Genomic DNA, 25,465 nt, shown 5'->3' with positions numbered 1-25,465 from the left:
TTTTTAAATAATTAAATTATAATTTATTTTATTATAATTTAAGTTATTAAATTAAATAATTTAAGTTATATTTTAAAATAAAAAATATTTAATTTTTAATTTATGTCGGAAATCCGCCGAAAATTCCGCCGGAAATGTATTCGGAAAAAATACGTCGGAAAACCAGTCAAAAATTTTGTCGGGAATTCGTTGAAAAAAATCCGTCGGAAATCCGCCGGAAAATCCGCCGGAATTTGCAACGAATTTTTTTCCGCCGGAAATTCTGTCGGAAATGAGCTGTTTTCCTGTAGTGAAAGCATAATGTTTCCAAACACTTTGAGCAATCTTACCGAAAAGGAACACATGATTAATACACTCAATGTTAGAACAGTAATAACATTTAGAAGGTAAATAGAAATCTTTGTTCCACAAACGGGCATCCACCGGAAGATAACCTTTCATACATCTCCACGTGAGAATAGAATAAGACGAAGGAATACTATTGTGCCAAATAGAATCATAAACATTAGAAACCTCCTTCTTACTCCTAAATTTCTCCCAAACCTTCTTAATATTAAATATACCGTTGGTAGTCATATTAAAAAGGATACGGTCATTTTCCAACGTATTTAAAGGGGTGTTCAAAACAAGATGCATAATGCTATCAGGTAAGATTTGTTTAAGTTTATTACCATCCCATTGATTATTGACAAAATTAAAGCTGACCTTAGTATTACTAGGAGTATGAGAAGAGATCATACTATCAATAGAGCCTTGACCAAGCCAATTATCCTGCCAAAAATAGACATCCCCTTTACCCAAGCCCCATTGGATAAGAGGGTCAACATACCTTAATGTTAATTGTACTACTGGGGGATTGCATTCGCGTTTTAGATTTCAGAACATGTGGCTTACTCATGATTCTTTTCTTAGTATTGTGTATAATAATTGGATGGCTCCTATTTACCCGGATAATTCTATTGGTGGTATGGTTCGGCTCTGGTTCAAGCTTAAAAGGTTAAAATTGGTCCTTAACTGGTGGAATCGCAATACTTTTAAAAATATTTTCGCTAATATTAAGGAGGCGGAAGAGAGGATAAATGGGTTTGAGGAATGTTGTCAATTGAATCCTTCGGATGCTAATTGGTATGCCCTTTCGGAGGCCAAGATGTCCCTCAGTAAACTCCAATGTCAGGAAGAGATTTTCTGGAAACAGAAGGCGGCGATGAAACATTTGGAGGAAGGGGATAATAATACTAGATACTTTCACGCTTTGGTTAATAAAAAACGTGTCATTAATGGTATTCACAAAATTGCTCGTGAGGATGGTTCCTTTACTGAAAATGAGGAGGAAATTGCTAATCTAGCTGTTAGTTTTTTTTCAAAAGCATCTTAATAAAAAATTTTGTCCTATGGATATTGGCGATTACTCCTCTATTCCTAATAGGGTTACCACTGAGGATAATGTATCTCTTTCTATGTGCCCTCTTATGGAAGAGGTTAAAGATACGCTTTGATATGAATGCTGAGTCGGTTGCTGGGCCGGATGGGTTTACTGTTAAATTCTTCCAACACACGTGACTTTTTGTTGGTGATGATGTTTATAATGCTGTTGTTGACTTTTTCAATGGTTCTCCTATTCCTAAGTTTTTCTCTTCTACTTCTATTGTCTTAATTCCTAAGAATATTGAGGTGAATTCTTGGAATGACTTTAGGCCTATTAGTTTGTGTTCGGTTTTTTATAAATTGATTTCAAAAATTTTGGTGAATCGTCTTTCTTTGCTTCTTCCTAAACTTATTTCTCCCAATCAAATGGGGTTTGTGAAGGGTCGTGCTATAGTTGATAATATTCTGCTTGCTCAGGAATTCTGCCAGGATTTGGACATTAAATCTAGAGGGGGAAACATGATTTTGAAACTTGACATTGCTAAGGCTTACGATAACATTAATTAGAATTTTATTTATAAAATGTTACATCTTTTTGGTTTTGATTGTAAGTTTATTTCTCTTATATGTACGTGTATTGAAAGTCCTTTCTTTTCTATTATCTTGAATGGTAAATGTCATGGTTTCTTTAAATCTTCCCACGGTTTGAGGCAAGGTGACCCTATATCTCCGGCGATCTTCATTCTTGCTGTGGATTATTTATCTAGAGGGATTAATGATTTGTTTTGTAAATTTCCTAATATTTATTATAAAACCATGGGTGGCATCAAGATTTCTCATTTATGTTTTGCTGATGATTTCATAGTTTTTATGAATGCTTCCAAGAATGGTATTTCTAAAGTTTTGAGGCTGTTTAATCATTTTGAAGCGGTCAGCGGTCTTGTTTTTAATAAAGGTAAGAGCGGGTTTGTTATTTCTAAGAACGTCTCGCAGAATAGGATTTTGGGTATCAAGGAGGTCACCGGTTTTTCCCATACTGTTTTGCCGCTTAAATATTTAGGGATTCCTTTATTTAAAGGTAGGAAGAGGTCTTTTCTTTTTGATGAGTTAATTTCTAAGGTTCATAATAGATTGGCTTCTTGGGAATCTATATTCTTGAGCTATGGAGGTAGGCTTGTTCTTATTAAAAGTGTGTTGGCTTCTTTACCGGTTTATTCTTTTCAAGTGTTGTTCCCTACTAAGTCGGTTTGCATGAGGATTGATAGGATCTTAAACAAATTTTTTTGGAGAGGTTCTTCTAACATTTCTAAAATCCATTAGTCGGCTTGGTCCAAGTGTTGTGGAACTTATCAGGAAGGGGATCTTGGTTGCAAGTCTATGCTTGATTTGGCTACTGCTTTCTCTTTAAAATTATGGTATAATTTAAGAGTTAATAGTTCGTTATGGGCTAACTTTATGACTTCTAAGTATTGTGGGGATTCTCATCCCTCCATGTGTTTTTATTCTAAAGGCAATTCTCTTGTTTGGCATCAGATGATTAAAGTTAAGTGGATTATTGAGCCTAAGATTGCTTGGGGCCTTGGGGAAGGTAACATTTTCTTTTGGCAAGATAGGTGGATTAATGGCTTTTCTATAGATGATCTCCTTTCATCTAATACGTTGAGCTCGGTTAAAGTTAATTTTTTCTTTTCTGGTAACGGTTGGGATGTGGATAAGCTGTCTAATGTTATTCCGGATTTCATTATCTCTTTGATTACCAATATTTCTATTAATCATTGTGCTAAAGATGTTTTGCTTTGCAAATTTACTAAAGATGGTCTTTTCTCTACCAAACAAGCTTGGCATGTGTTTCGTAATATTAAGGTGTCTTCTAAGTCTTTTAAAATGATGTGGCATAAGAGTATTCCGACCACGGTTTCTGTCTTTATTTGGAGAGTTCTCAAGCATTTTGTTCCTACTGATGATAGGCTGAGAAAAAAAGGTTTATTTATTACTTCTAAGTGTCAATGTTGTGATAACTTAGAGACGATTCATCATGTGTTTGTTTCTTCTCCTATTGCGGTTAAGGTTTGGCATTTTTTTGGAGAGATTTTTCATGTTAATGGTGGTGGCCCCGTTTGTTCTATTTTTTCTTTGCTGGAGGTTTGGATGGTGACGGAGAAGGGTCATATCCGTAACGTTATTCCCCTTCTTATCATGTGGTTTATTTGGTTAGCTCGTAATGATTCTCGGTTTAACAACATTGTGATGAACCATCTTACTATTATTGCGAGGATTAAGGATAAAATTTTTGCTCTTTATTCGGCTCATCTCTTAACCTTTAAAAGTTTTGGGAACAATACTTCTTTGGCTGAGTTCTTTGGGATTACTGGTAGTGTTGATCCCGTTAATAGGTTTACTTCTTGGTCTCCTCCTAATGCTAATTGTTTTAAACTTAATATTAATTCTGTGTTGGTTGAGTCCAAATGGTGCAGTGGAGGCTTAATCAGGAATTCGGATGGGTGTACATTGTTGGCTTTGCTGGGTTGTCTGGGGCTGATGACTATCTGGAAAGTATTTTCATGGTTGTGCTTTACGGGCTTTCTCTCTGTATTAGCCTGGACGTTTACAAAGTGGTTGTTGAGAGTAATATTTGCATTGATCAAACGGTTTTGCTGGGTGTGGATGGTTCTACTTGTGGGCATGCTTTATTTTATATTCGTAGAAAGGTTTTGGTCCTAACTAATTCTTTGGAATGTTCTTATAATGTGGTTAGGAATGAAATTAACGCAGTAGCCAATGCCTTGGCTCTCTTTGGTATCCGGTTTTCTGATATTATTGATCTTAACTTTGCTAAGCTTCCAGTGCATATTCAAGGCTTGATCAATTTGGATAAGAGGAAAGTTCCTTATGTTTTGGGTTAATTTTGGTTTTTTCCTGTTGAGGGGGTTCTATCTCTGGTTGTTGGTTGCGGTAATTGGCTGGCGGTTCTCTGTTGCCTTATTCTTCGTGGCTGGCCTGCTGTTTTCTTCGTTTTAATGCTGTATTTGCTGAATTTTTGGTCTGGCTGTATGGGGCTTTGCTGGGTGTGGTTGGTTGGAGCAAATCTCGGTCGGCTGTGATTTTCGTTCAGGGAGTATCTTTTTCCTCTGTTGCTTTGTGTTTTCTGTTTTTGGCTTTATTGTTTGGATGGCTTAATTCTTTTTTTGTCTCTCTGCTTGCCTGGTGTGCAGGTTTTTGGAGCATCGCGCTCGTTTTGTGGCAGGGTTCGTGTCCTATTCGTTGTTTAAGTTGTCTGTGTTTTATTCTTCCCTTGCTTTTATTTTTTGGGCTTTTTGTAGAATGTTCTTCGTGATCATTGTATTTGGAGTAGCAGGGAATTCGGGCTCTTAGGTTTTCTTTCCTTTTTTTGATTGTAGCTCTTTGAGCGGTAGCAGGCTAGAATTCCCTTTAAGGACTTTTGTAATTTTTACTCTTATTAACGCGTAAGCCCGGTGGTGGGTTTTAACCAAAGAATTCCCTTTAAGGACTTTTGTAATTTTTACTCTTATTAACGCGTAAGCCCGGTGGTGGGTTTTAACCAAAAAAAAAAAAAAATATTGCATAATCTCTTCCAAACCGAAGAGTCAGTCTTTTTAAATTGGATTAAAGTAGGATGCCTCTCATTGCAGTACTTAGTAAACATGAAAATAGCCTATAAACTGACTTCCGATCTAAAAGAGAACCAAAGTTTATAAGAAAAGCCTGCACCATATCCAGAATATTCTTACAACCTAAGCCACCTTCATTGAAAGGGCCACACATATTTTGCCAAGAAGACCACAGAATACAGGATTTATTAATATTAGCACCCCAAAAAAACTTGTTAATTAATCTTTCCAATCTAAGGCATATGGAAGGAGACGGATTCATAGTATGAAAAATATAAATTGGAAGAGAATTTAGAACATGTTTAATAAGAACCAATCTGCCACCAAAAGAAAGTAAATTCGAAGACCAATTACAAATTTTGCTTTGGAAAATCGAAACCATATCCTCAAAGAGGCGAAACATTATGCTTTGATGGTTAATAAACCTATTAAAGCCTCTTCTCACAAACTTCACAACCTTAACAATACCAATTTCCTTCATCTTTGGAAATTTTCGCCTCAATGAGATCTCTAAATTCATAACCTCTTATAAAAATTATATTTTCTTGAGCACCATCTGTTGGTGCATTAATACATGCAGCTTAGACAAGAGATGAACCTATGACACCAACGATGTTGACTCGAGCCAACCATTGATCTGCCTCCAAGATTACCATGTGGTGTTTGATTAAGTATAACTTGTATGGGCTTACATAACAAGGAAGAATTTTATTTTCATAAGAAAGTTCTTAATGCTAACTTTGACTTTGAGTTTTCGAAAAAATAGATAAATTATTCTGTGTGGAGTTCAGACGTAGCAAGCGTCCGGACTTCAATTAAAATAGGTCACATCATCTGTATATAATTTGTGTAAAATATTGTAGACAATATCTATATAATACATATCAAGTATACAAGTGACATAGCCAATTTTAATTGCATTCGAACCCATAAAAGGGTCTACCATTTCCTTATGTTTTTTGTATCATATATGGGATCATATGTTCCTAGTGCTTCTTTTCACCTTTTGCTTGTAGCTCTTTGAGCTTTTAGGGAGCAGGAGATCTTTTAAGGACTTCCATCATTTTTTAATAACTATCGTGTAGGCCTTTTTTATTAGTTTTAACATTTAAAAAAATTGCATCTGAACTCCGCACAAATATTTTTTCTAAAAACTAATTGTTCTAATGAACAAATCATAACCTGCAGCTATATAAACTTGAGAAATTATTATGTATAGAGTCCAGACGTAGAGTTACGTCCAAACTCTGCGTATTTACTTAGTATTTATTGAATATTTTTGTTAAAAATTTATTACATATTTATTGAATATTTATTATATATTTATTGAGTATTAAATAATTAATAAATATTCAATAAATATGAAATAAATACTCAACAAATAAGTGATAATATAAAAATTATATTTTTATCATGTGTGACCATGTTATTGAAGTCTGGATAATTTCTCTATAAACTGGGATAGGATTTTGCGTTCAAATCTTTTTTTTATTATAAATTGGCAGTGAATGGACGATCGGATCTCAGTGCTTGCACGGAAAACCAAGGCTCAGGTGCACGTGGGATGGCTTATGCGGATTGCCAAGCTGAACCTCGGTTGGATCAATGGAGATATTCTAATAAATATATATATTTAATGCTTTGAAATTTGATTTTGATTTTTATTTCTATTTTGTTTGATCATAAAACTTTCGATTTTTTGTTTTTGTTTTTCATGTTCCTTTCGTTTCGATTGTAAAATTTTGGGTGATTTTACAATTCCATTTCTATTGTTATTTCATATTTTTTCATAAATAAAGGTTATATATTCTTTATGATGGTCAAAATGAGTTTTTGGGTCGGATTCGGGTCCAATCATAAATTAAGCCGCACTCGTATGCTCCAACCCGAACTCGAAACAACTGCACAAACGTGTCTAAAATCTGAACTCAGACTCGACTCGCCCTAAATTTGATTTAACCCGACCCAACACGCTGATTCAGGCGAGCGGGGAGCAAGCCAGAGCGCAGGTTTATCGCGGCTAGATAGGACCCGTTGTGGGCCGGAGTATACAATCACGCGTTGACAAGACTAATATGCTTATCAATAATATTCTATCTATTTTCAAATCTAATATCTAAATTTTCATATTTAATTTTAAAATTTATGCTTAAAATTTATATTAAATAAATTAATACTAATGATATATTTATATGATTTAAATATTATGAAATTAACAATTAGTTATGGATCAATTTGTCTAGAAATTAGTAAATGCATATGTGGAAGCTAGGCTTGTGGGCCTCTTGAGATTATTAGCAAAATTAACAATAATGCATATGATTTGCTTAAAGACATATTTCTTAGTCTAATTTTTAATGTGGAAGATCTTATATTATATAAAAGAGTTATCAACATCCAAACGCATATGACACTTCATTTGTAGGAACACAAAATCATTTTTATAGTAGCTAAACTAACACTCATTTTTTTAAGTGGACCACATCATGGCATATGAGGAGGACCTATTTGGAGATCATAGGTTCCTAGTAAGATGGAGAGAAAAATCACCCATTAAGGACACGTGGCTTACTAGAGAGGGGTTGGAGAAGCTAACTAACACAAGATTTGGCAGATGACTACTTAAATTTTAACTCTTCAGAACATAATTTTGTAAGGTCCAAGGAAAATGATGTAGCACATGGAGATGATCCTATACTAAAGCAAGAGAAAAGCGAGATTGCATAAAGCTCAAGCCATGAAGAAACCATGATCAATATGTAATTATGTTATTGTTAATGTGTTTTCATATTTATGGTGTTGTAATGTATGCATGTGAGACTTAGTATTTGTTGTAGCAATTTTATGTGTAAGTTGGCTAAGAGAAGGCACATGATTAAATTAATTAAGCTACTAAAATGTGTAGTAAAGTGTTGAATGGCCAAGAAAGTGGCTAGTGAGAGTTGTAGTGGTTGCAAGTGTGGGCCACCCATTCCTCTTTCCCTCCTCTTTTCTAAATTAGAATTTTTTTGTAACTTGTTTAAATACATAATTGGTTATGGAATAAGGAGATTGATGTATTTACGACCTAATTTTGAAGAAAAATTTGTTGGTTGGAGCTCAATAGAAAGCCAAATTAGGAGGGGTGGGGTGATCATATCCCTCCTAAGACTACAACTTAGGTTAGTAGTGGAATTTATCTTTCTTTACTTCTTGCTTTCTTTCTTTTGTATTTTGTACTGCCAATCACTCCCCACTCCAAAAAATGATAAACATAATTTTCCTAGCCCTTAAAACTATCATTTGAGGGCTTTTTTGGAAAATCAGCCAAACCAGGTAGAGCCGACCAAGTTTTAGATTACCTTCAATTGGAGACTTAAACTCTCCTAAAAATTCTCAAAAACTTTAGATCCATAGTTACCACCCTACAATTTGATCTTCATACATTTATTTTTGGATCTTATTTACTAAATTATAAAGTACTAGAAGCTCTAAGTTACTTATAGCCTTCATCCAAAAGGAGAATATTTTCGATCATTATGGAGAAAATCTCAAGAAAATCTATAAAACCTCCACCAAAAGTCTCCAAATTCTCTAAATTATAACTATACCTATTATCCTTAAATTGATTTTTTTTTTTTCATGTTTTGGACTTATATAGAGTAAGTTATTAGAGTTAGAACCTAGGGCTCTAAATTTTGGTTGGTTTTAGGAATTGGATTAGCTCACTACTAACTCCTTCCCAACCCTGATTTCACTCAAATTTAAACTCTACCAAATATAAACTTAATCTCCTCAACATCTTAGGATAGCCCCTTGTAATATTCCAAACTATTAACTATCAAGATATTATCTGTTTTGGCCTAAGAGACTCACAATTTTATCCTATTGATGTAACTTTCCAAGAGGTCACCCATCTCAAGATTTTTTTTTGGGATAAGCACACTTAATTCAAAAGTTTCATAATGAAATTTAAACTATTACATCAACAAAAATCTCAATGTTTAAGAGTTTAGCTTCATTTTACTTACGAGATTTCATAATTCCCCCACTTAAGTAACTAATGTCATTGTCAGTATTTTTATACTAGAATCATCCACTAGGTAGATAGGATTCTAGGGGTGGGCCCTACAACTTTAAGTGGAGGCTCCCATAATATAGCACTTTCTCCCATATAGGATTTAAGAGATGACTCCCATGGCATAATACTTTATATTGTATGGCACTTAGTTCTCATCTTTCAACTCATGTGTTGCTCTGATACCATTTTGTAACAGCCCAAACTCTGAACTATAGAGATATTATTCGCTTTGGCCTAAGGGCCTCATAATTTTTTCATGCTGGTGTAACTTCCTATGAGGTTATCCATCCTAAGATTTTTCCAAGACGAGCACACTTAAATGTGGAGTTTCTTAATGAAATTCTAACCATTAAATCAAAAGGTATCTCAATGTTTAAGAGTTTAGTTTCTTTTTACTTAAGGGATGTCACACTCCTATCCACCAATTTGATCATAATAGTGATATAAAGCCCACACAAGAAGCAACACTATAAAACCTTTAATTAGATTAAAGTCTACATGACATGTTTTCCTTTCCTAAAATTACCTAATTTTGCGAAGCCCTTTGAAGTATCTTGTAATTCCCTTAAGATCGGCATTATTGGAATTTTTAGTCAAGACAATAATCTTGTTTCTTACTTTAGTGACAAATTAAATGAGGCAAATAATGCTACTACACTTATATGAGAGAATTTTATGCTGTTATCATATCCATTAAACACTAGTGACACTACCTAATACATAATGAATCTATCTTATAATTTGAACATTATGCCCCTATATTTTTCAAAACTCAAATAAATTTAATCATAGAGGGTAAAGTGGGTAGAATTTCTCTGAGACTATTTTTCATTTTAAAATACTAATTATGTATAGAGAATAAAGCTACTGTGGTCTTATTGTGAGTTACTTTAGTCATCTCCTCTTTAGAATAACAAATTCCTTACTTTTTAAGAATTATAGATGACTATTTTGCTTACCTTGATTTTCATCTTCTTTACATGACTACCTAGATAAATCTTTTTCTTCAACTAGCCTTTTTTGTTTTTCATGACTTTTTATTGAAACAATAAGCAATATATTCCTATATCATATCTTCAAGATTTTCTGATAATTAAACTTTATTTTGGTGGTATGGTGGGACACGTTGGCGAGAATAAAACTATTAAGCTAGTAGATAAAGGTTAGAATAAAGGTTTCTTTAGCCCTCCCAAAGAATAGATATTGAATACATTAATGTTTATTATATCACTTATAAACAATCAAAATAACTAAACAAAAAGTTGGCATGCACGCTACTCTTCCTCTTCCCTTATTAACCTAATTAATTGGTAGGATATTTTCAAGGATTTTATTTTTGGATTTTCCAAAAACATCTCATGAACATGATAGTATTTTAAAAGTTATTGATAGGTTCTCCAATATGGTACATTTCTTGCCATGCTCATAACTTATAAGGATGCATCCTACATAACTAAAATTTTTCTTATAGAAATTGTTATACTACATAGGTTATCATCAATTAAAATTTTCATTTGTATTTCACTATCAAATAGATAGTCAAATAAAAGTTGTTAATAGATCCTTGGGCAACTTTCTAAGGTGTTTAGCAGGTAAGAATTTAGACACTTAGGACTTGCATCTCCCTACTTCTTAGTTTGTATATAATATTAATGTTTTTATAATGAAATAAAGAAAAGCTTTTTAAAGTTTTTTATGGTTATAACAAAATGAAACCAATTAATATTGCAAATATTCACCAATATTCATTTCATATGCTTCATTCACTTTTGCATAAATTTTCATGATCTACATGAATAAGTAAAGCAATAAATTCAATAATAAATATACAAGTGTAGTAGATTTTAAATATTTTTTCTTAAAAATATAACAAAATAGATCATGCCTTAATTGTAATTCTCCAAAGGGTCATCCCACTAAATATAGGAAGCTTCATGCTAGGTCTTATGGCCCTTCAAAATTGGTAAGAATACGAATCAACCTTAAAATGCCTTCTAAAATATACAGTCCTCTTTTTAATGTTGAGGATATACTACCTTATTATGAAATTAAGCCTCAATAATTGCAAGATAACCCTATCATAGGAGACAAAAGTCCAATTTTGTATGTTCCACATACCCCACTATTCTTGAATATTAAAGACATCATTTTAGAGAAACTTTCCCTGCCAATGGACACATCAACTTGATTCTTAGTTAGGTGGAAAATTTAACCTCCTTCTAAGGACACTTATATGACTAAAGAAGAAAGAGAAGCTTAGATGAGTATATAAACTTCAAGTGATTTATAACTTAGGCTTCGTTTGGGACGTCTATTTTACTGCTTCTTAAAGCAGCATTCGAGTACAAAAATTTAAACTTTTGTATTAAAAATCTGTTTTAAGAAGCAACAAGAAAGCCATCCCAAACGAAGCCTTAATTTATCATCATAGGAACACGCCGATTTATATTTTGATTTATGTGGATAATATCCTATCAGTCGGATATAATGAGAAGACAATTTAACATTTACTCATAGATTTATATACAATTTTCAACATGTAATGTACAGGAGATATATTATATTTTCTTAGCATTCAAATGAAACTTGCCTGAACCAGATTACATCTTACACAGACCAAATATATGTGAACTTATTAAAATGACCTAACATTGATGGTTGCGAGCCAATTTTTTCCTCTATAGGAACCAAAATTTCAGTTAAAGATAATGTATTGTTATCATTCCATATGATAATCCATAATATTATAGTCATGTGGTTGGCTCTTTGTAATATCTAAAACTTCTTACACAATCTATTATTGCTTTCTTACTAAAATTTTATTTAGGATAGCTTTTATTTGCCTTTAAAAAATAGTTTTTAATATAAAAATTTTTAGTTTAATAAAAATTTCTACTAAAATGCTACTTTAGAAAGCACTAAGAAAACTGTCACAAACGAAGCCTAAGATTTAAATGGTTTCGATAGGGCTGCAAGTGAACCAAGCGTTAGACTAACTACTCGTTGCTCGGTTCGATTAAAACTTGTTTGTGATCGTTTAATTAACTAAACAAATAAACATGAACAATATTTTAAATACTCGATCCTTAAATAAACAAGTTTGAATACTAATGTGTTCGACTCATTTGTGTTCACAAACAACATCATTTAAAGCTGGTGAACGACCTTGACATTAAGCTAGATAAGAAGTTCTATAAAGTTTGATTCATTTTTTATTTAAAACTCTTGAATAAGCTCGATAAAAACTCTATTAACATTTAATTTTAAAATTGATAAACATACATAATACAAATATTTTAAATTTATTATACCATAATGATATAATTATTTTTAATTAATAAATTTTAAAGTAATTAAATATTATGATAAATGCTAAATGAAATAAATTTAACATATTTATTAAATAGATATTATATATTATTTAATTATAATTATTTTTATGTTCAGTTCGGTTTGTTCATAAACGTGTTTGTTTGATAGTTTAAAAAATTTGCTAAATATATTCATGAATATCGCTTGTTAAGGCTTGTTTGTTTAAAGCTCGATAATCATTCAACAAACTGAACATAAATAAAAAATGAACACCGATTAATATAAACAAATCAAACATGAATACAAATAATAAAGCTCGAATAAAGCATGAACCGAACTTGAACAAGATGATAATAAATGAACTTAAACATGAATATTCACATACTCTGCTCGGCTCGGATCGTTTGCAGTCCTAGGTTTCGAATGTAAAATCAGTCATTTCTTTGCATATGTGATGAAATTATTGTTCACTAGAACATTCAGTATGAAAATTTCTAAGCTTTCCTGTTCCTGTTGTATTCAAACATTTCAGAATCTGTCTCAACGGCTAGTTTATTTCCATATTAGGCTGTAAAGGATTGAAAATAAAAATCATAGTAACAGGCTTCGTTTCTATGTATTTTCTCTTGGCAAGGAATTCAAGCAGCATATTTCTTTGGGAGAATAACTAAGTATTCTTTGCAAATCATTTGGAGATTCTTTCTCTAAGGCTTAGTTTGAGACGGTTTTTTTTATTGCTTTTTAAAGTAAATTTTTAGTACAAAAATTGTACTAAAAAGTTACTATAAGAAAAAGTAAGAAAGCAGCCCCAGACGAAACTTAAATATTTTGTAAGATTATTATAAAATTTTAAGGTGGTGTTTTTTTTTCTTTCAATATTTTTGTGAAATATTATAAAATCAAGATTTGCATCTTCTCCAAATCATTTCAAAGAAAGTATTGTTCATAATTTTATTAGTGAAAACACAAACTCTATAAAATCTAAAATTTAGGTTTTATTTGGGATGGCTTTCTTACTACTTCTTAAAGCAATTTTCTCAATGCTTTCATTTTTTGATAGCTATGGCTTATCTTCACACTAAGGCTTCATATGAGAAGATTTTCTTATAACTTCTTAAAATAGTTTTCTAGTAATTTTTGTACTGAAAAGCTATTTTAAGAAGCAGTAAGAAAATCGTCCCAAACCAATCTATTTTGAAGGCTGTTTGTCCCTTTGTGTTTTCATGTCCAAAGTCGCTTTCCAGCCTATTTGGCATAAATACAAGTAGATATTGGCCGATAAACAATATGAATTATGATGTGTATTAATGCTTCATTTGGGATATCTTTCGTACTGTTTTATGTAGTAATTTTTTAGTACAAATTAAAAAAAAAATTGTACTAAGAAACTACTTCATAAAGCAGTAAAAAAATATCACAAATGAATTCTAAATCAAATTTTCTAATTACACAACATACAAAATTTGATATATTTTTTACAAATAAATTTTAAATATTTTGATAATGATAATTAATAATATTAAATAATAAATAAAAATAATTTATAAAATTAATATATTTTACTTTAAATAATTTATAATTCAATTTAAAATCTAAATGATCAATTTAGTGATCAATTTCAAAGCAATGTTTAAAATTGTGTATTCGGGTATTGAGGTGTTTTTCATTCGTGAGGCGAGGCGTAAGCCTCAAGGCGTTTTGAGGCGTAAGCCTCAAAATCAAAAGATTGTGTAAACATAAAGCCTTAAGGCGGGTCTCAACCAAGTTGAGGCGCAAGCCTCATAACAAAAACTCGAGGCGTAAGCATCGAGACGTTTTTTACTAGAATTGCGCAAAAGCGGGCCTCAAGGCGAGCCTCATATTGCGCAATTTTAAACCATGTTTCAAAGTTTAAGCTCCTCATATATCCAAAGCATTCAGCCAATTTGGGCCCGGAAAACCAACCGTGACCCGCCCATCACCCACATCGAACCCGAAACTTAGGTCCTAAGCTCCTTCGTTTCCTTCGTGACTCGACACCTCTTGGAGCGGTCGTCTTCTCGACCTGCCGTCGGTGACCAAAACCCTAGCTGCTTCCCGTCTCCATGAGGTCCCTATCTCGATTCCTCTCCTCCTGCGCCATTTCCCAAAGTTTCTTCGACAACTTCTCTTCCGGTCCTTTCGTCAGCTTCTTCTCTTCCTTCAGTAGCGGAAGTATAGTACCCGAAAGCATCGCCTACCGCCGTTCGATGCTCCGTCCACCTTCAATTGCGGCACCTCGGAAGCTGCGCTATAATGTTTGCAGTTTCATTGGAACGATAGTTAGCCGCGTGCGAAGCTCGGGCGAGTGCAGCCACGGTATGCGGGCTTTCGCCTTTCTAAAGGTGAGGAGCGATCCGCGTTTGCAGAACTCATCGTGTTTCTGGTGAGATTCGTTAATCACGTGGCAGTTCTACAGGCTCCTGTTTTTGCCGTAGTTATTTTGTTTAATGGAGTCTCAACTATAAATTTGTAGTGAATGAATTTCTGAGGTATTTCCGGTACGATGAGCATTCATCAGTAAAGGACATATAGTGTTTATAACATTGAAGGGAGATTACTGAGGACCCATGCATCTACATGTGTAAGTTTCAGTGGTTGTATAGGTGATTGGTAGGCACAGAAAATACATTAATGATGGATTTAGAAAAATTACAAGTAATACAAAATAATGATTTAGGAGAGATGTTGAGAGATTTGTGCTATTAAAATATAGTTGATAGAGTTTCATCACTGGGGTGGCCGGGTCTCTTGTGCCAAACAATTGCAGATATGAGGATGGATAGTAGAGCATGAATAGAGGATTTGTGGTTGGATAGAGAAAGTGGTACAATTTGTTATGACAGTGACCTCGGAGGATGGTTTTGTTTATCCTTAGATCCTTAGTAAAATAGCTGCAAGCATCAAAGGATATGATAACAAAATTGTCAATGATGAGCAAGTGGACTAAAAGAAATATACGGGAAAGATGCAATACTTGAAGTAGCTTAGGGAGAGAGAACTTACGATATGGTGTGAATAAGATGCCTTATCCAGTATTTGAGATAGGAAGGGATTGTCTGTTATGCACAAGAACTGTTTTGAGTCTCTATCTAGAGTGGAAAGTTGGATCTTGTCTGGATAAAAAATGAGATCGGTGGTCACAACAAAATCAATAAGCCTGTGGAAGAAGTTCTAGGTGTGGCAACTAAAGCTTGTGGTGGTGGTGTTGATGAGTAGTTGAGGACCTGAGGTTTGTTTAATGCTTATACATTGGTGTAGAGTAATCAGATTTTTCACTGATCTGTCAGAAAATGGAGCTAGAAAAGGACCTAACTCTGCTATTTTGGGTAAGATAATAACTATCTTGTTTGATATGGTTCAAGGATTCAAAACCTTGTCTACATGCTAATGAGGAGTTGCTCATTCCAGAAGATGCAATGAGGGCAATGTGAGGGTTAGGGGATGTGGATTCTTTGGTATGCTCGTTAGCAATGTTGATTTCCTCACTACATAAAAGTGAGTAGAGGTTATAAAGTCTAATAGATATTAGTTCAATGTGAATAACAATTTTAAAAGATTAATATGCTAATGGTAGGCCATCAATAATATAAAGTATGATGTATTCTTGATCAATGTTAAACCCTACTACTGCGATGTTGTTAACCATAACTTCAATTATATATATATTTTTTTATTGATTGATTATTCATGGAGTTATGATAGAGTTCATTTTTCAATTATAAGACTTGAGTTCATTTCAGATGTTTTTTTAGTGGCTGTCCTAATGTGAAAACAAGCATCAAGGTTGAGAGCATGTGGGAGTATGGTGGTTGTAATGCTGGATAGGAGCAAAATTTTGATCAATGAGTTACTAAATAGAGGTGGGATGGTGAAAGCTAGCATCATTCATGGTGTTTTTTGTCTGGACAAGCAATGAACCCAATGAGGAAGCCATCAAACCCATTTGTTTTGAGAATTTTGAGAATTTAGATATCGACAAAATATGATTGTCATTAGTTAGCCGTTTAAGAACTGTACATTTGATATTCTATCTGAGAAATTTGGGTGAAGAGGGAATTGTGGTATTCCTCATTCGGAGGGAGACAGAATCTTCTGTATTAAGTATTAGATATAATGTATGATAGGGTGGAACAATATTGAGGTAATTATAATTCAAATTAATTTTTTTGTTTTTATTTGAAACCCAGTTCTATTTGTTTATAAAGAAATATAAGTTTTGAGCTAACATATTGATATTGAAACTGGTGTCCTTTTTCATGAGGTCGAAATTTATAGAAATGATTTTTACAAATTTGTGTCATCTATTTAAATATTTACTCTATTTTAATTCATATCCTTTTCATAATGCTATGACCAAACTATTAATATTTTATCATAATTTTCATCTAAAGCTAAAGGCTTGTTTGACTTTAAGTTAAATAGGATTTAATGAACTTGGTAAATCCAAAGAAACTATTATTTCTCTAAAACTGATTGGTATGACAATTGTTAAACATGTCTTAATCTGGACATACTATTTAACTGTCTATTTTAGGATATTGGATTGAAACAAATATTAGGTAGCATAAGAGGTGTTATTAAGCTAAAACATATATGAAAAAAAACACCATATAAATCTACGAGTAAATGTGCAATAAAGAATCAATAACGGCCTAGTTGCTGCTGATAATGAATGCAAAGAAAAGAAGGATTGTGACAGCGAGAATGCTGTAGAAGAAGATCTGGTAAGAGAGCAAGCAAGTGGCATCCTTTACCTTTATAATGTCGAGCATTACATTGCTATCATGATGCTTCTCATGCTACCTTCATAATGCCTAGCACTACATTGCTAATGGATTTCAAATTTTTTTAAAATTTAATTTCCTCATTTTACCTCATTACTAAGTTCTTTGATATCTTCTTTTACATTTTATCGCTTTTTATTGGGCTTTCAAGGTAGATTCTTTTTATGTTGTTTTCATTAATGTTTCCCATGCTCCTAAATTATGAGGATAAATGTATAGTATTCTAAATGAGAAGAAAATTAAAACAATTTTCCTACTCTTTATGAAGGATCAAAATGGTCCCCGACTATTTCAAAGTCTCACTTTAATCCATTGATTTTTTAAATTGGGGCTTAAATGATCTTACATAAGGACTAATTTTATCCCTATTTAAAAGATTAAGGGATCTAATTGGTTTTTTAATATAGGTGATGACTATTTTGGTCCTTTAGAAAAAGTCAGAGGACCAATTTATTTATTTTTCTCTATTCTAAACTAATTCTTCATTAGCTACCTATTATCAATGAATTATAGTGTGTTTTGTTAAAATCTCAATAGTCCCTTGACACTTGATCCCACAGTCAGGGTGAGAATTCGTGGGAGGCTCACCTGGATCATGCCGATCTCTGTTAAATCTCAACCGTCCTTTGACACTTGATCCCACGGTCAGGATGAGAATCCATGGGAGGCTCACCTAGATCACGCTGATCTCCTTCCATATTTAGTTGGCTGATTTAGGATGGATTATATTAGTGCAATTATGCTTGATTCTATAACTATTTTTTTCTTTAGTAAGATATCATATATAGATCTATAAATAGGGATAATTTTGTATGATAAAATTAAGCCTATTTCCTCTCCTATTCTTTGAATTTAACATGCTATCAGAGCTTCATGCATTCAAGATCGAGGAGAGATCGAGTGGGAGGGCTCCTCTTGCATGAGACGTCCAGAGTCAATCGAGACCTCCTCCAAAATGTGTCTGAAAAGAGCCGAGAGTTTTATCTCATGTGGGGGCAGGAACAAGCAAGAGTGCAAGACCTGCACTCCTTCCTACGATCAGACAAGAGGGATCAAAGGCCTTGTGTGCACTTGAACGGGCCGATCGAACAAGAGTATGTTCAGGTGGACAACCTGGGTAGAAAGAGATCTGCATGTTCAGTGTTGAGTCGCTTGATATGTGTGCTTCTTCTCCTGTCCTTGAAACTTGCCGCAACCCTAAAAATAAATTTTTTCTTTTTTTACTGTCGTGCCTTCATTATTGTCGGCCTTCCCTTGAGAATTGAGTGGGAGACGGACCCGAAGGATAATTAATCCACTATACATGTTGTTCCGCCACCAGCCTTTATTGTCGTTTCCAGTATCTTGAGGGCTACTGTTCAATGCAGCCTTCATTGTTGCCTTGCACATTGCAGGTTATTGAGATAGCCTTCATCGCTATCCTTTGTCACAATAATGTTTGAAGCTAATTACTATAAAAAATTTTACCAAATAAAGGATTTTATGATGCGCCATGGGATTTGATAACTTTATTTTTTTTTGGACTAATTACCAAGTTGAGAATGACAGATCTGTATTCCTCAGCTTGAGGGGGAGTGTTAAAATCTCAGTCGTCCCTTAATACTTGATCCCACAGCCAGGATGGGAATCCGTGGGATGCTTACTTGGATCATGCCTATCTCTGTTATATTCCAGCCGTCCCTTGACACTTGATTCCACTATTATGATGAGAATCTGTGGGAGGCTCACTTAGTTCACGCCGATCTCCTTACATATTTAGGTGGCTGATTTAGGATGGATAATATTAGGGCAATTATGCATGATTCTACAATTATTTGTTTATTTATTAATATTTCAAATATAGATATATAAATAAGGATAATTTTGTATAATAAAATTAAGTCTTTTCCCTATCAGTTCTCTAAAATTAACATGGTATCAAAGCTTCGTGCATTCAAGATCGAGGAGAGATCGAGTGGGAGGGCTCCTCTTGCGTGAGACATCTAAAGTCGACCGAAACCTCCTCCTATGTGTGTCTGAAAAGAGCCGAGAGTTTCCTCTCATGCGGGGGCAGGAACAAACAAGAGTGCAAGACTTAGACTCCCTCCTATGATCAGACTAGAGGGATCAGAGGCTTTGTTTGCACCTGTACTGGACGATTGAACAAGAGTATGTTCAGGTGGAGCCAATGACTTGGGAAGGAAGAGATATGCGTGTTGAGTGTTGAGTTGTTTGAGATGCATGTTTCTACTCCTATCCTTTATGCTTGCTGCAACCTTAAAAATAAATTTTATAAAATTTTTACTGTCGTGCCTTCATTGTCAGCATTCCCTTGAACCGAGAGGGAGACGGACCCGAAGGATAATTAATCCACTTTACCTGTTGTCCCACCACCAGCCTTTATTGTCGTTTTCAGCATCTTGAGGGTTACTGTTCAACACAACCTTCATTGCTGCCTTGTATCTTGCAGGCTATTGAGATAGCCTTCATCACTATCCTTTGTCGCAACAATGTTTGAAGCTAATTCCTCTAAAAAAATTTACCAAATGAAGGACTTTATAATGCACCAAGGGACTTGATAACTTTACTTTTTGGGACTAATTACCAAGTTGGGAATGACAAATTTGTATTCCTCAGCTTGAGGGGGAGTGTTAAAATCTCAATTGTTCCTTGACACTTGATCCCACAGCCAGGATGGGAATTTGTGGGAGGCTTACTTGGATCACACCTATCTCTGTTAAACCCAGCCATCCCTTGACATTTGATCCCACGGTTAGGATGAGAATCCATAGGAGTCTCACCTAGATTATGCCGATTTCCTTCCGTATTTAGGTGGCTGATTTAGGAAGGATTATATTAGGGCAATTATACATGATTTTGTAATTATTTTTTTTCTTTATTAAGATATCATATATAGATATATAAATAGGGATAATTTTATATAATAAAATTAAGCCTTTTCCCTCTTCAATTCTCTGAATTTAACATGTTTCTTTTGCAATACTTGTGAAGTCCTCAGGATTTCTTAGAGTAGTAATTTGCTAATTTATGTTTCAGCTTTAGATCCAAGCTTGGAGAACACTTTGACCAGACATTTCAATGTTAGCTGTAAATATTGAGTATATAGTAAATATCGAGTATGGTCAAACTTAAGCAAAAATTTTATAAGATAGTAAGACTTGCAATATTTTATAGCACATAATGTTGATCATTAAAAGAGAAGCATAAAATTAAGTTAAGTATTACAGAGATAAGGATGCTCAAGTGGATGAGTGTCTTTACACTTAGAGATAGAATGTGAAATGAGTAAGGTTGGACTAGTTCCAGTGGCAGATAAGATTAGAGATAATTGCCTTTAGATGATTTGGTGACATAAAACGTCGGCCTTCTGATAGGTGATTAGGTGTTAGATGTAGCGTAAATTTAGCACTGACAGGAAAATGAAGTTTCAATAGACATTTATGACCCTATTAATCGACCCATGCTCATATTGTACTTTTCAACTTGTAGTGCTGATAATCTGGTCCCTCCTGAACTCAATACTTAGGATTTTTTCATGTCGAACTCTTGCATTTGTTTACTCAATCAATACTTCCTTCTTGTATAATCTATTTCCTGTTTCTATTGGAAATTTATCAAATATATACCTTTCTGCCTCTGAAGTTGTACAACTTTGAATTTTTTATCTTTTTTATCTACTTAATTTGTTAATTTTTGCTTCAGTTACTAACATTTTACTGTTGTTATTTTGTTTTGATCAATCTTTAATCTTTTAACTTAATTCTTCATTTAACTTTCACTGGCATCCTTTACCATGAAGTGGTCCTGATTTGCCTTCATTTGTTTATTGCTGACACATTTATGGTGGGTCATTTGTCGAGGCATTTTAGATAATATCTTTGCTTGTAGTTGCTAACATTTTAGCAGTGTTTGCCTTCGGATGCAGGGTAAGCTGGCAGAAATATCACTGCAGCATTTGAAACAGAATGATTTCATTTACGTTTCTGGTCCTTTAGGCTCATATGAAAGGATCAATGCAAGTGGTCGGTCTGAAATCATTTACAAGGTTAGAGTTGTAAACCTCCACTGCACATTTTTTTCAATTCTCAATTTCTCGTTGTTCTAATTTTCTTCCATTTTCGGTTTGTTTGATCATTTTTTCTTGTGAAAATCAAGGATCTTATATTCATTTCTTCTGAGAGTAAAGGAAGGAAGTCATTTGGCAGATTGTCAATTCACAAATACTACTAACTTTATTTTGCTATGTCATCTAATGGATTCGTTCAACACTCTTTTTACAGGTTTTTGTGCAAGATTTAAATTTTGTGAGACGACTCGAACAGCATTGCACAACATCAATGCCGGTAGAACCGGACGCAGGGAAATTACCATCTTCCCTATCTGGTGATTATGTTGTCCACTATCTTTTTTTTCTTTTTACTAAGCTAAGTGTTGCAGAGATGAGGATGCTTAGGTGGATGAGTGACTTTACCCTTAGAGATAGGATACGAAATGAGCATATACGTGAAAGGTTGGAGTAGCTCCAACAGAATATAAGATTAGAGAGAAGTCGCCTTAGATGGTTTGGTCACATTAAACGGAGGCCTTCTGATGACCCGGTTAGGAAGATTGAGGCTTTAGATTTGTCTTATGTTAAGAAAGGCAGAGATAGACCTAAAAAGAATTGTTTAAAAAATATTAGAAATGATTTTTCTTTATTAGATTTAAATAAGAATTTGACTTTTAACAGGACACAATGGTGAAAAAGGATTCATGTAGCCGACCGCACGTAGTGGGACAAAGACTTAATTTTATTAGATTTAAATGAGAATTTGACTTTTAACAAGACAATGGCAAAAAAGGATTCATGTAGCCGACCCCAAGTAGTGAGATAAAGGCTTGATGTTGTTGTTGTATTTGTATTATGCAACTCCGCAACAATTTTGACCTTTGAAGTTGGTCCATTGCAGGTTCTTCACTGAAGGAGGAAATGGCAGGTGAATCTGGTGAGTACATCTTCTTAATCCAACCGCAAAATACACGATACCGATTCCTCGACAACACTGTGTTCTTTTGCTTTTATCATAGGCACAATACCTGAAAAGCAGAATTTAGAAAGGCTACATCTTTGGCAGCTGTTCTTTGCTAGCCCCAGTGAGTGGTGGGACAACAGGAGGTCTAAGAAAAACCCTAGCTTTCCAGACTTCAAACACAAGGATACCAAGGAATGTTTGTGGCTTAGTCCAGATGACCCTCCTTGGGTAAGAGAGCAGCTTCAACTGTATGATGCAAACATAGCAAGCAGCTTGAAGAGGGATGCCAACATTTTGCTTGATTCATGCAAGTGGAAATTCAAGGATTTTTAACTATTTTCTCTATCAGAATGCTTGCACTGGAGGCAGACATGGATTAATAGAACAAGCAGTGCTTGAACATATGAAGGGGAATTGTACTTCAGAATTCTGTATTGGGAAAAGGTATGATAATTTATTAGAAGAATTTCAGGAAGGGTCATAATGTTGCTTGGCAAATTGGTTGTTAAAATCCCAAAATCTAGTGTCATGTGGTGGAAATTTTTTTTTAAAAATAGGCATGAGATGAGTTGAATTAGAAATTTTAAAAATATTGTAAATATTAGTAGATATATAGAATGTGCATGAAAATTTGATTTTATATGCTTCATAATAGTAGTAATGGAAGAATATGCTCGTTGTTTAATTTCTTTGGGAAATAAGCCTGAAAATTGTTTTGGGTCAAAGTATCTCCGCTTCTTAACAAATAGAGTTAGAACCCTTGCATGACCTTTCAATTATGGCTTCGTTTGGGACGGTTTTCTTACTGCTTCTTAAAACATCTTTCTAATGATTTTTGTATTAAAAAGTTGTTTTAAGAAGCAGTAAGAAAGTCATCCCAAACGAAACTTATATGAGCATTTTGATCCTTTTTCCTATTACTTTTTCCATTTTTGTTGATTGTAGAGCATGAGTGTTTGGGTGGTTGTGAAATTTCATGGTTATGATTTCTATGTTTTTATCATCCGAAAATGTTACAATGATTTTATTTGTTGGTTATTTATGATTTAATATGCTATTTGCATTCAAAATCATAAACCCATAATACCTTTCAAACATCATATTCAAGAACTTACTAGAATCACCTTAAATTTTGAATTATGGTCAAATAATCTTGAAGTTATGGTCGAATAACTTTCGAATTATGGTTATATAATGTTTGTGTTTTAGTCGAAAAATCCTCAATCTATAATTGTACTCTGAAAATATTGTTGATCCTTCCATAAATAATCTTTGCCTACAATTGATCCATAATTGAAGATGTTTGAAGAGATTTTGATCATCATTCTATCATAAGTTGATTATGGTTTGAAAGTTTTTTGAATTATGATCAAAGATTATTTGATCATGGTATAATAATAGTTTGAAAATTATTTGAATATTACACCATCATGGTTCCATCAAAATTAGATTAGAGAGAGTCGCCTTAGATGGTTTGGTCACATTAAACGGAGGTCTTTCTAATGACCCGGTTAGGAAAGTTGAAGTATTAGATTTGACTTATGTTAAGAAAAAGATAGAGTTAGACTTAAAAAGATTTGGTTAGAAAATATTAGAAATAATCTTTCTTTATTAGATTTAAATGAGAATTTGACTTTTAATCGGACTTAATGGCGAAAAAGGATTCATGTAGCCGATCGCACGTAGTAGGACAAAGGCTTGTTGTTGTTGTATGGTTCCATCAAAGTTTGATTATAGTTTGAAGATTGTTTAAAGATGATTCAATTTCAATTCTATTTGATCATGATTTTGCTCATTTGAGTTATTCAACTTTGTATGTGTCTAACACAATAATATCAAAAGAGAAGTATTATAGTACTTAGACTGTGATGGTAAAAATGTTAAGATAATTTGAGGCTAATGATCTTATTGTCGAGTTCAAGAGACCTCACTTTAGTTAGTTCTTCGAAATTCTTAAACTATAGTTCTCTATCTTCCTAATTCAGTAATTATTATTGATCATAGTTGATGATATTGAGAACAAAGAAGTAATTTATTATGCTTAAAATTAGATAGAAGAATATAATATTTAGAGAGTTATTGAGTTTTCTTTGGTCGTTGGGTTGCGCTTTGAAAATTTCCTATTTTATGAAGATAATAGTACAATTAACGCTTCAAAATAATATTATGAATAATTCTTGATAATCTAGTGATATTCTAAAACAGTGAGTGAAATTTTGCTCTATAGTTAATTTTGTTGCTTACTGATAAAGCATTATATGAACTTTTAAATTTATTTATTTATATTTATTTTATTGCAGTGCAATGATATATATGATTATTTGTTTGAATGTGTTATTTTAAGGAAATCTAATGTGTGGTGAAAGTTGTGTTGCTAAATGAATAGGGGGTTATAAAGGCTTGAATTTTTGAATATTTGATATGTGCTAAGCATTGAGAGTCATGAGGACTATTTTTTAATATGCTATCACAGAGAGTCATAAGGGCATATTTCTAATGGGAAGTATAAGGTTTAAAAGAAATTTATTACCTTTTTGCTATGATATGTAAAAAACTTATTTATTTATTTTTAATACACCATTTATTTATTTCAGTTATCTATCAACTATATTTTATTTAGTATAATACTTTATTATCAATTACTATGCATAAAGGGTTAGTTATTGAAAATTTAGATCGGTGTATGTGACATGCTAAGCTGTGTTGGCTCACTCATATTTTCATGGGGAAAGGAAAGACGTTGGTTGAGCTGTGATCTCAAGTTCTTAGCTGTGCAAGTTATATGGGTATTTTTTCTAATTTTTATATAGTCTTGACTCTTTGTTTATTTGTTTTGTTCTAATTTGTAGCCATATATTATTAGTAGTTTTTTTTTGTAAATACATTTTGATGAATAAAAAAAATTGTAAATGATTTTATTTTGTTGTGCTCATTAAAAGTTACTTAGAAACTCTATGTTCTTTGTAATTTAAAAAAAGAAAGAAATTGGTAAGACCTAAACATGTTCTTCAAAAAATATATATATTTTTTAATTTCTACTCTTACATATCTTTCTTTTAATTTGTGCACTTATATATATATATGCACAAATCTTATTTAAATAATATCAGCTCATATTAAATTATATTTATGCTTATCAAAAAACCATTAGCCTTCATTTGAAATGGTCTTGATGAAATAAAATACTAATGAGGTTTTGTTTAAACCTCTTCTTTTTAATAAATATCTTATTCAAGTTTTGCTTTCTACAAATTTTTTCTATCATAATTAAAAAAAAAAAAA

At 33.1% G+C, this 25,465-nt stretch overlaps 1 protein-coding gene across 3 annotated transcripts; it reads left to right on the top strand.

The window, feature by feature from the left end:
• Positions 1–14,287: 14,287 nt before the first annotated feature.
• LOC110111073 (protein OSB1, mitochondrial) lies at positions 14,288–22,868 on the top strand. 3 transcript variants are annotated; one of them, XM_020842767.2, is made up of 5 exons: positions 14,288–14,770; positions 21,078–21,216; positions 21,452–21,554; positions 22,121–22,156; positions 22,239–22,868. In XM_020842767.2, exons 1-5 carry the CDS (start codon positions 14,451–14,453, stop codon positions 22,514–22,516), a joined length of 876 nt encoding a protein of 291 aa, XP_020698426.1. In that variant the 5' UTR covers positions 14,288–14,450; the 3' UTR covers positions 22,517–22,868. The 3 variants fall into 3 exon arrangements, with proteins under 3 accessions (XP_020698426.1, XP_020698427.1, XP_020698428.1); XM_020842768.2 differs by having other exon boundaries at positions 21,452–21,555; positions 22,125–22,156; XM_020842769.2 differs by having other exon boundaries at positions 14,289–14,729; positions 21,097–21,216.
• The last annotated feature ends 2,597 nt before the right edge of the window (positions 22,869–25,465 follow it).

The sequence above is a fragment of the Dendrobium catenatum genome, unplaced genomic scaffold (assembly GCF_001605985.2).
Source record: "Dendrobium catenatum unplaced genomic scaffold, ASM160598v2 fragScaff_scaffold_483, whole genome shotgun sequence".
NCBI lineage: Eukaryota > Viridiplantae > Streptophyta > Magnoliopsida > Asparagales > Orchidaceae > Dendrobium > Dendrobium catenatum.
Note: the sequence above shows the minus strand (reverse complement) of the source record. Positions and strands in the feature narration are given on the sequence as shown.

What these genes read in the sequence shown, in the direction of transcription:
- LOC110111073 (XM_020842767.2), top strand. Translation starts at nt 14,451, where the DNA reads ATGAGGTCCCTATCTCGATTCCTCTCCTCCTGCGCCATTTCCCAAAGT. An exon ending in GGTCTGAAATCATTTACAAG is followed by an intron (nt 21,217 to 21,451) that starts GTTAGAGTTGTA and finishes CTCTTTTTACAG; the next exon opens with GTTTTTGTGCAAGATTTAAA. An exon ending in ATTACCATCTTCCCTATCTG is followed by an intron (nt 21,555 to 22,120) that starts GTGATTATGTTG and finishes GGTCCATTGCAG; the next exon opens with GTTCTTCACTGAAGGAGGAA.